General features: G+C 37.8%; 1 protein-coding gene across 5 annotated transcripts in view; it reads right to left on the bottom strand.

Moving 5' to 3' along the window:
* HSD17B4 (hydroxysteroid 17-beta dehydrogenase 4) overlaps window positions 1-12,136 on the bottom strand; it is a 93,460-nt gene that overhangs the window by 64,620 nt on the left and 16,704 nt on the right. For 3 of the 5 annotated variants that reach the window (XM_072840640.1, XM_072840643.1, XM_072840639.1), the window contains exons 5-8: window positions 12,098-12,119; window positions 11,940-11,986; window positions 10,008-10,092; window positions 8,462-8,649 (exon numbers count right to left, since the gene is read on the bottom strand). In XM_072840640.1, coding sequence (XP_072696741.1) covers window positions 8,462-8,649; window positions 10,008-10,092; window positions 11,940-11,986; window positions 12,098-12,119 — 342 coding nt within the window. The remainder of the gene's footprint in view (window positions 1-8,461; window positions 8,650-10,007; window positions 10,093-11,939; window positions 11,987-12,097; window positions 12,120-12,136) is intronic. The other 2 variants (XM_072840641.1, XM_072840642.1) reach the window with 1 other exon arrangement.

Here is a 12,136-nt window from a genome sequence, read left to right as displayed (position 1 = left end):
ACAGTACAGTAACAATGGATTATAACTGAGGGCTCCCAGGATATACCCTCCAGTTAACAAGGACTTTTTAGGGAGACCCAAAAGCAACAGAGGACACAGAAACAAGGCTACAGAGGGAAAAAAGCCTCTAACACAGTTAGCTACAGCAGACAATAACCACAGCCTAACTCCTCACAAGATAAACTTAAAACTTCATACTAAAGGCCTGTTTACTGTGCCCTCTATTACCCCAATACATCATGTTCAGCTTTCAACAAAAATTTCAAGGCATGCTAATAGGCAAGAAAAGCACAGGTGGAAGAGACAAGCCAAGCATCAGAACCAGACTCAAATGTAATAGAGATTTTGGAATTAGAAGAATGGGAATTTGAAATATAAATCATATGCTAAGGGCTGTAATGGAAAAAGTCAGTAACATGCAGTAACAGATAGCCACTGTATGTAAAAGATGGGAACTCTAAGAAAAACTCAAAAGTAAATGCTACAAAATAAAACAGTGTAATAGAAATGAAAAGTCTATGAGCTTAAATGTATGTCAATAGAAACTTCCCAAACTAAAATGCAAAAATAAGTTACTTATGCATGCATTTATGCATTTACGCATTTATGTATTTATATATTTAAGAGACAAAGTATGCACTCAAGCCATGGAGGAGGAGTGGAGGGAGAGAGTGAGAAAGAATTTTAAGCAGAATCCATGCCCAGCACAGAACCCAATGTGAGGCTCGATCTAAGAATCCTGAGATCATTACCTGAGCTGGAATCAAGAGATAGATACTTACCTAAATGAGCCAAAAATAATTTTGAAAGGGGAACAGATATCCAAGAACTGTGGGATAATTACAAAAGATATAACATGCACATAAAGGGAATACAAGGAGAATAAAGAGAGAAACAGAAAAAATATTTGAAGTAGTAATGGCTGAATGTTTTCCAAAATTAGTGAAATACACCAAACTACAAATCCAAAAGTTCACAGACAATCTAGCAGTTTACTGCCAAAAATCACCACCTAAGTATACTATATTCCAACTTCAGAAAAACAAGTGTACGAAAATCTTGGGAGAGGAAAAAAATGCCTTGCCTATAAGTAAAGGGAGAGAATTATGTCAGACTTCTCTTCAGAAACCATGTAAGAAGCAAGACTCCGGAGGGCAGACTGAAATATTTACATATTGAAAGAAACAAACTACCAATCCAGGATCCTGTGTCAGTGAAATCATTCTCCAAAAAGGGAAAGAGATTAAGGGAAGAAAAAGATAAAATATAGGCTGGGAAAAAAAAATTTACAAAACACATATCTGATAAGGAACTTATTTCCAAGATACGCAAAGAATGCTAAAAACTCAACAGTAAGGGATCCCTGGGTGGCACAGTGGTTTGGCGCCTGCCTTTGGCCCAGGGCGCGATCCTGGAGACCCGGGATCGAATCCCACGTCGGGCTCCCGGTGCATGGAGCCTGCTTCTCCCTCTGCCTGTGTCTCTGCCTCTCTCTCCCTCTCTCTGTGTGACTATCATAAATAAATAAAAATTAAAAAAAAAAAAAAACTCAACAGTAAGACAAAACACTCAATTTAAAAATGAGTGAAAGATGTGAACAGACACATCACCAGAGAAGATAGATAAATTGCAAAGAAGCATAGGAAAAATGCACAACATTATGTCATTAGGGAACTGCAAATTAAAACATGAGACACTACTACAGACCTTCAGAAAGACTACTACTACACACCTTTAAAAGACTTATAGCAAGAAATGCCTGCAAAGATGTGGAGCAATAAGAACACTCCCTCATTACTAGTGGGAATGCAACATGATATAGCCCTTTTTGGAAGACAGTCTGGAAATTTCTTACAAAGCTAAGTAGTCCTAGCCTTAATATACAAATCCAGCAACCATGCCCCTTGGTATTTAATCCAATACCAGTTGAAAATTTAGGTTCACACAAAAACCTGCACTTGAATGTTTATAGCCACTTTATTCATAATTGCCAAAAGCTGGAAACAACTACAATGTTTCTCATTCAGTGAATAAATAAATTGTGGTCCCTCCATACCAGGGAATATTATACAATGATAAAAAGAAATGAACCTCAGCCCTGGCTGACATTCAGGAAGAAGAGGAGAGGATGAAGAGGTGAAACATGGTCAGCTGCAAGTCCAAGATGGCAGCAGTGGAGGAGTAGGAGACCTTAGTTTCATCTGGTCTCAGGAATTCAGCTAGATAGCTATTAAAGCATTCTTAACACCTGTGAACTCAACCATAGAACTAAGAAAATAATAGCTGCAAGTCTACAATAGAAAAGCGACCATCTTCTGCAAGATAGGTACAGAGAAGTGAATCCGAGGAAAACTACAGTAAGATAGACTTGGCGGGGGAGGGAGCCCCTGGAAGCCGGCTACTGTAAAGTGACATAGCAGTGGAGCACAAAATGAGAACTTTTCGAAGTGTGCTCCAGTGAGGGATGTTCCTGCCTGAAAGGTGCTCAGGCAGCAAAAGTGGGGTGGAATCCTCAGTGGGACAGCATGGTCTCAGGATCCCCGGGGTCACAGGAAGACTAGGGGTGCCTGAGGATGGCAGAGTTCCCAGGCATCGGATCACGGAAGCCAGCTGTAGTCAACAAACCCAGGAGGGGGCTCTCAGCTCAGGGTTGCCATAATCCAGGAACCAGGGCACAGTTGGCATGACCACTCTCCAAGCAGAGGCCCAGCAAGCAGCAGAACTGGTGAGAACCCCCTTCCTCTCCCAGGAGAAGTGGCATTCGTGCAAACCAAAGAGGTCTGCAGGATCTGGGGACTCGATAGGAGGTTATGTCCTGAGATAGAAGTGTTCTCTGGCTGGGGGAGCACAGAGTGTGGATGGAGATAAGGGAGACAGTAGTGACGGACTGCTTTTCCCTGAGGGCGCAGAGAAGTGGGGATCCGAGTTTTGAGCTCCAGGGCTGGAGATTGGGAGCCCACCACTTTCACTCTCATCCTCTAAACAGGCATGGGAAGCCTTCAGGGAACAAAAGAAACCTAAAGCAATCCAGAGCAGATTACTTAGGATGGCCACCTTGGCAAGGTACAATTCCCCCGGGGGGCAAAGACACTTGAGAATCCAGGCAACAGGTCCCTCTGCCAGAAAATCAGCAAGGACATCCAGCCAAGACCAAGTTTACCAATAGTAGAGAACTACAGAACTCCAGCACTAGGGGAAATAGTATATAGAATTCAATGGTTTGGGGGTTTTTTTGTTGTTGTTTTTTTTTTTTTTTGATTCTTCAGTCTTTCCATTTTAATTTTTTTCTTTCCTTTTTTACAAATTTATTTTATTGGCTCTTTTTGTTAATATTTAATTTTCATTTTTAGTTCTTCTATCCTTTCATTGTATTTACCTTTTTTTTTTTTTTTTTACATATAGAAGTTTTCTTTTTGTTACAATTTTGGGATCTAGTTTTCTAATAAATGAACCAAAATACACACAGAACCCAATGTATTGCTCTATTCTGTTCACCTGTCTAATCGATTTTCTTCTTTTTTTTTTTTTTTTTTTTTTATCTTCTCTTTTTTTAATATTTTTTTCTTTCCTTTTTTTCGGTTTTGGGTCTCTTCTGATTTGTTTATAGTATATATTTCTCTGGGGTTGTTGTTCCCATTTTAGTATTTTGTTCTCTCATTCATCTATTCTTCTCTGGATGGAATGACAAGATGAAAAAATACACTTTAAAAAAGAGAACAAGAGGCAGCAGTGACTGTCAAGGACCTAATCAGTATGGACATAAATAAGATGTTGTAATTAAAATTCAGAATGACAATTATAAAGATACTAGCAGGGCTTGAAAAAAGCACAGAAGAGACTAGAGAATCCCTTTCTGGAAAAATAAAAAAAACTAATGTCTAATCAAGTCGAAATCAAAAAGGCTATTAATAAGATGTAATAAAAAACGGAGGCTCTAACTTCTAGGAGAAATGACACAGAAGAGAGAATTCGTGACCTAGAAGACAAAATGATGGAGAATAAAGAACCTGAGAAAAAGACAGATAAACAACGATTGGATCATGAGGGGAAAATTTGAGAGATAAGTGATACCATAACACAAAACAATATTAGAATAACTGGGATCCCAGAGAAAGAGAAAAGGGGGGGCAGAATATATATTGAGGGAATTATATCAGAGACCTTCCCTAATCTGAGGAAGCAAACAGGCATCCAAGTCCAGGAGGCACAGAGGACCCCCCTGGAAATCTGTAAAAATAGATCAACACGCCAACATGCAACAGTGAAACTTGCAAACCTCAGAGACAAAGAGAAAAATCCTGAGAGCAGCTCATGACAAGAGATCCACAACCCAAGAAGGTTGAAACATCAGAGAGGCAGCAGACCTATCCAAAGAGACCTGGCAGGGCAGGAAGGACTGGCATGATATATTCAGGGTGCTAAATGAGAAAAACATGCAGCCAAGAATACTTTATACAGCTAGGACCTCATTCAAAATAGAAGGAGAGATAAAAAGCTTCCAGGACAAACAGAAACTAAAAGTATTTGTGATCACCAAACTAGCTCTACAAGAAATATTATACAGGATCCTTCAAGCAAAGAGAGAGTCCAAAAGTAACACAGATCAGAAAGGAACAGAGACAATATACAGAAATAGGGCTGTACAAGTAATAAATGGCACTAAATTCCTAACTTTCAATAGTTACTCTGAATGTAAATGGGCTAAATATCCCAATCAAAAGACACAGAGTATCAGAATGGATAAAAAAGCAAGAATCATCTATATGCAGTGGGCAAGAAATTCATTTTAGACACAAAGACACATCCAGTTTTAAAGGGGTTGAGCAGCCCGAGTGGCTCAGCAGTTTAGCACCGCCTTCAGTCCAGGGTGTTACCCTGGAGTCCCGAGATCGGGTCCCATGTTGGGCTCCGTGTGTGATGCCTGCTTCTTCTCCCTCTGCCTGTGTCTGTGCCTGCCTCTCTCTCTCTCTCTCTCTATCTCATGAATAAATAAATAAAATCTTAAAAAAAAAATCAACTGAGGGGTAGAAAACCATTTATCATGCTAATGGACATCAAAAGACAGCTCAGGTGGCAACCCATATATTAGACAAATTAAATTTTAAACCAAAGATTGTAGTAAGAGATGAGGAAGGATACTATATCATAATTAAAGGGTCCATCCACAAGAAGATCTAACAATTATACAAATATCTATACCCCTAACTTGGAAGCAGCCAATTATATAAACAAAGTAATAACAAAATTAAAGAAACACATACATCCATAATACAATAATAGTAGAGGGCTTTAATACCCCACTCACTGCAATGGACAGATCATATAAGCAGATCAACAAGGAAACAAGGGCTTTGAATGACACACTGGACCAGATGGACTTCACAGATAACATTCAGAGCATTCCATACTAAACCAACAGAATACACATTCTTCTCAAGTGCACATGAAACATTCTCCGGAATAGATCACATACTGGGTCACAAACCAGGTCTCAACAGTACCAAAAAACTGGTATCATTCCCTGCATATTTTCAGACCACAATGCTTTGAAACTGAAACTCAATCACAAGAGGTAATTTGAAAAGAACTCAAATACATGCAGGCTAAAGAGCATCCTACTATCCTACTTAAGAGTCAAGGAAATTAAAGAATTTCAAATTCATGGAAATAAATGAAAATGAAAGCACAACTATTCAAAACCTCTGGGATGCAGCAAAGGCAGTCCTAAGAGGGAAGTATATAAACCTTTCTCAAGAAATGAGAAAGGTAAAAAAAAAAAAAAAAAAAAAAAAAAAAAAAAAAAGAAATGAGAAAGGTCTCAAACAAGGTCTCCTTATACCTGAAGGAGCTGGAGAAAAAACAGCAAATAAAGCCTAAATCCAGCAGAAGAAAAGAAATAATAAAGAATAGAGCAGAAATCAAAGAAATAGACCCAAAAAAAACCAGTAGAACAGATTAACAAAACTAAGGACTGGTTCTTTGAAAGAATTAATAAGGGGATCCTGGGTGGCTTAGGGTTTAGCGCCTGCCTTTGGCCCAGGGCATGATCCTGGAGCCCTGGGATCGAGTCCTGCAACAGGCTCCCTGCATGGAGCCTGCTTCTCCCTCTGCCTGTGTCTCTGCCTCTCTCCTCTCTCTTTCTCTGTGTCTCATAAAATCTTTAAAAAAAAAAAAAGAATTAATAAGATTGATAAACCCCTGGCCAGACTTATCAAAAAGAAAAAGAAAGGACCCAAGTAAATATAATCATGTATGAAAGAGGAAAGATCACAATCAATACAGAAGAAATACACACAATTTTAAGAGCATATTATGGGCAACTATATGCCAACAAATTAGGCAATCTGGAAAAAATGGATGCATTCCTAGAGACGTATAAACTACCAAAACTGAAACAGGAAGAAATAGAAAACTTGAACAGACCTATATAATCAGCACAGAAACTGAAGCAGTCATCAAAAATTTCCCAACAAAAAACAGTACAGGGCCAGATGGCTTCCCAGGGGAATTCTACCAAACATTTAAAGAAGAATTACTACCTATTCTGAAGTTACTTCAAAGAAATCGGAAATAGAAGGAAAATTTCCGAACCTGTTCTATGAGGCCAGCATTACCCTGATCCCAAAACCAGACAAAGACTCCACCAAAAAGGAGAATTACAGACCAATATGCCTGAATGAACATAGATGCCAAAATTCTCACCAAGATACTAGCCAGTAGGATCCAGCAATACATTAAAAGGATTATCACCATGACCGAGTGGCATTTATTACTAAGCTGCAAGAGTGGTTCAACATCTACAAATCATTCAATGTAAACACACTATTAATAAAAGAAAGGACAAGAACCATATTCAAACCTCTCAATAGATGCAAAAAAAAAAAAAGCATTTGACAAAATATAGCATCCTTTCTTAATTAAAACTCTTCACAGTGTAGGGATAGAGGGAACATACTTCAATATCATAAAAGCCATCTATGAAAAGCCCACAGCAAATATCATTCTCAATGGGGGAAAACCTGAGAACCTTTCCTCAGGGTAACACAGCAGGGATGTCCACTCTCACCACTGCTATTCAACATAGTGCTAGAAGTCCTAGCCTCAGCAATCAGACAACAAAAAGAAATAAAAGGCATCCGAACTGACAAAGAAGTCAAACTCGCACTATTTGTAGATGACATGATAATGTACATGGAAAACCCAAGACTCCACCTCAAAATTGCTAGAAGTCATACAGGAATTCAGCAGAATGGTAGGATACAAAATCAATACATGGAAGTCAGTTGCATTTCTATACACTAACAATGAGACTGAAGAAAGAGAAATTAAGGAGTCTATCCCATTTACAAATGCACCCAAAACCAGAAGATACCAAAGAGGTAAAGGATCAGAAAACTACAGAAAACTACAGAACTACAGAAAACTACAGAAACTCAGAAAACTACAGGACACTCATGAAAGAAATTGAAGAAGACACAAAGAAAGGGAAAAATGTTCCATGCTTCTTCCATGAATGGAAGAAGAAATATTGTTAAAATGTCTATGCTACCTAAAGGAGTCTATATATTCAATGCAATTCCTATCAAAATACCATCAACTTATTTCACAGAGGTGGAATAAATAATCCTAAAATTTGTATGGAACCGGAAAAGGCCCCGAATAGCCAGGGGAATGTTGAAAAAGAAAACCAATGCTGGCAGCATAATAATTCTGGATTTCAAGTACTATTACAATGCTGTAATCATCAAGACAGTACGATACTGGCACAAAAACAGACACATAGATCAATGGAACAGAATAGAGAACACAGAAATGGACCCTCAACTCCATGGCCAAATCCTCTTCAACAAAGCAGGAAAAACTAGCCAATGGAAAAATGTCTTTTCAACAAATAGTGTTGGAAAATTGTACAACCACATGCAGAAGAATGAAACTGGACCATTTCCTCATACCATACACAAAAATAGACTCAAAATGGACGAAGAACCTAAATGTGAGACAGGAATCCATCAAAATCCTAGAGGAGAACACAGGCAGCAACCTTTATGAACACAGCAACTTCTTACTAGACACATCTCCAAAGGTAAGGGAAACAAAGGGAAAAATGAACTACTGTGACTTCATCAGGATAGAAAGCTTTTACACAACAAAGGAAATAGTCAACAAAACCAAAGACAACCAACAGAATGGAAGAAGATATTTGCAAATGACATATCAGACAATGGGCTTGTATCCAAAAATCTATAAAGAACTTACCAAATTCAACACCCAAAAAAAAACAATCTAATCCAGAAATGGGCAGAAGAAATAAACACACATTTTTCCAAAGACAACATACAGATGGCCAACAGACACATGAAAAAATGCTCAATATCACTCGCCATCAGAAAATGAAATACTTTTACAGAGCTCATTCTGCAGATTTGTGGCTCAGAGCATTTAAAAAATCTAAGCTACTTACCTTCAGCCATAACGGTTTGGGTCATCCGTGATCCAGCAGTAGGAGCAATGGTGTTACAATGAATGTTGCTTGTCTTGCCTTCAATTGCAAGGGTATTTGAAAAGCCCAGAAGACCCAGCTTTGCAGCACTGTAACTGGCCTGGCCAAAGTTTCCATATATTCCTGAAGCTGATGAAGTCATAACAATCCTAAAAGGAAAATCAATCTCTCAAAATCTCTCTTCCATGTTTTGATAACACTGCAACTCTAAGCCTTTTATTCTTTTCCCATAATATTACATCCGTCAAAAGCAATGACTGTTATACTGTCATTAGGTTCCTACAGTCATCACTTACACATGCAAAATAATAATAAAAATAATTCTCAAAATTCAGCTACAAGAGACACCTGGGTGGCTTGGTGGTTGGGCGTCTGCCTTCAGCCCAGGGCATGATCCTGGAGACCTGGAATTGAGTCCCGCATTGGGCTCCCTGCATGGAGCCTGCTTCTCTCTGCTTATGTCTCTGTCTCTCTCTCTGTGTCTCTCATGAAAAAATAGAATCTTTAAAAAAAAAAAAAATTCAGCTACAAGATTTAACTATTTTAAAAAGAATCCCTGATTGGGATCAAATAAATTCAAATACAGGAATGTATGTTCATTATCTACAGAAAACAATAAATATTTATAAACATGAAATAAAGTGGCAACAAGTTAAAATTATCGTAAGAAACAGAAAAATTAGTTCTAATTCTTTAGTTCTCATTACTTTGCCCCTCTCTTTCTGGATAATATTAAATCCCTCATATTCAAACAATGCCATCTCCAAAATGTGACCCATCTCACCCTACTGAGTAGACCAAGTAAAACAATTCATATCATTTATTTTCAGTAACTTTGAGAGGAGAAACTAGAACTCTCCAATAGGAACAGGTATCACAAACAACTCAGTGGTAGTAGATGTGTGTGAACCCAAGGTTAACAGGAAGGACCCTGACAGAGTCCATGGAGCCCCCTCCTGGCTCTGCCCCATTCCAAGTCACTCACACAGACACAGCCACAGTCCTACAGCTCCCAAACAGTTTATAAAGACCAACTCATGTTGGACAGTACTAGCAAGCTGGACAGTGTTCATCTCTCCTCAGCTGGTCAGTGGATACAGAATGATACTTCAATTACAGAATAAAAGTACAGCTGAATCCTCAAAGTTTCTACTGCTAAAATATCAGAGAACTCCAGGAAATCCATTCATAATGAAAAGTAGGAGGTAAAAAGAAATATAAATATATTTATATTATATTATATCATATTATATAAATTATTATATTATATTTATTTATATTTATATTTATAAAATATAAATATAAAGTTGGCCAGCTCAGCTAATCTGTGACTAAATGACACCAATGTAATAAGAGGGTTCATGCCAAGAGTTCAATAAAAGCCTGCGCATGTGTGTGAAGAGATCTTCCTCAAATCAGAGCACTTATCTTTCCCTGCACACAAGGGCCCACACACAGTCTGTCCAATGCCCCGCCCCCTGCCCCCGACAGCCACACACAACTCTACCTTCCAAACTTTTGTTTCTTCATATGATTCCAAGCTGCCCGGGTCACTTGGAATGAGCCTCGCAAATGGACTCTGTGGATTATATCTAAAACAATAAATTATTTTGATTATATATTTTGTCAAAAATTAGAGAGGCAAAATCAATATAAGAAATGATTTATACATACAATATTTTGTATAAATGATTTATTTATACAATATAATTTATTTATACAAAGATGTTCACTTTATATTGAGCATTCAAAATCAACTACTGTCATATTGCTGCTCTGAATAACCATTTTTGCTTTTGTCCCAATTATGTAACCAATCAATAGTCCATACGTCCATACCCATTCTCCTTATAATTTGTGATAAAATTATTGTAATCCCTCTACACATCTAAATACAACGCTATCTTTATGTCTAATTTATAAAAAAGAATCCACTAATACAAACATCCGAAAATTTTATACATACAATTGGGACTGAACACAAACATTAGTTAAAATGTAAAAAAAAAAAAAAAAGTGTAATGTATACAATTGTTGAATCACTATGTTGTGCACTTGAAAATAATATAATATTGCATGTCAACCATTCTTCAATAATGAAAGTTTTTTTAATGAAATAAATAAAAATTCTAAAAAACATAATCATGACCTACACGGTTCACTGTCAAGAAATGTTTGCCAGTTACTCACTATGTCCCTATATCCCTATTTTTACCAGGGTAAATTGCAGATGCGATGGGGCAGAGGAGGATCAGAAAATAGAGGGAGAGAGGGAGGAATCAAGGCAGGGGGAGAGGAAGGGAGGGAAGGATGGTGGGGGGGGGGAAGATTGGGCGGTGGGGCCCATCTGTTTTTAAAGAGATGAACAGACAACCTGGGAAATGATTCAGATAGATAAACAACTCTAGATTTAATTTTATTTTTAATTATCACTGTTATTAATTTTTGTTTCAGGCTAGAACCTCAACAAATGTTTTCATAGGTATATTAGAAGAATACAAAAGTGAAAAAATGAACTTAAAAAGAAAAACTAAAAAAAGGTAAAGGTAGCCGGGTGGTTAGGAGTGGTGAGCCAGGAGTGGAAACGACCCAGCCTCACCAGAGCTGAAAGGGGGTCAAGAACATAATCCTACTTTGCCAGCAAATCCTTTCTTTCTCCACTTCTTTCTTACCCCAGTTGTTAAAGCAAAAAGAGGAAATTAAGAGCCCTTTAATAACAAATCACAAAGATGCTTTGCTTCTTCCCAAAGAACTTCTGGCAGTACATCCTAGAAGCACACTCCATCACTCCATCCACAGTGACGTAACTCACCTCAGCTCCCACGTCTCCTACACTTCCAGCCACCATTGTTTGTTATAGTTCTGATGGCCATGAAAGTAAAGGCATAAAGAGCAAACAAACCAAAAAAAAGTGATTTGCTCATTATCAAAACTCAATCTTCCCAATGTGGCATTCCTAATGGGATGTTCCCCTACACAGGAGAAACATCTAAGGTATTCCCACCCAGTTCTCAGATCTCCAACATTTTCAGTGCCCCAGACTCCCTTCCATATCCTGATCTTGCTCTTGAAATAAGAATGCACAGGGAACTAAGCAGGTTGAAGACTGTTAGAAAGAGTTAATATGGCTAGAAAATGCTAACAACTTCTCAAGAAGAAAAAAGGGAGAAAAGAATTGAAAGACGCAAAATCCTTTCAGGAAATTTCTGCCAAATGGCTTAAAATTTTTTCATTTATAAAATGTTAAAAGAAAATAGGCTACTTCCAACTGTTGTCATTTTCAGTTGTAAAGCTTAGTATTCATCATGCTCATCATCTACATTAACAGAAGCAAAAGTAAGTAGAAGTAAGCTTTTCCTTAAATGTACAAATTTCTCAAATATTAAAAGGCTAAAGGAATAGCTAGGCTCCACAGAGACATATGTTACAAACAACTTACCCCAATCTTCATCGCTTATTCTACCAAAAGAACTGTCCCTCAGAATTCTAAAAACAGTATCATACAGGTTAGACAGGGAAGGAGTATCCACTTTAAAAACTCACCAAAAACTTTGCATGCACATTATTTTACCCAAAATGAAAAAAAGAGATACTCACCCAGCATTGTTGACCACAACATCTACAATATAAAAAAAT

Source organism: Canis lupus, chromosome 10 (genome assembly GCF_048164855.1).
Source record: "Canis lupus baileyi chromosome 10, mCanLup2.hap1, whole genome shotgun sequence".
Taxonomy (NCBI): domain Eukaryota; kingdom Metazoa; phylum Chordata; class Mammalia; order Carnivora; family Canidae; genus Canis; species Canis lupus.
The sequence above is the reverse complement of the archived record's forward strand: the minus strand, read 5'-3'. Positions and strand labels throughout refer to the sequence as shown.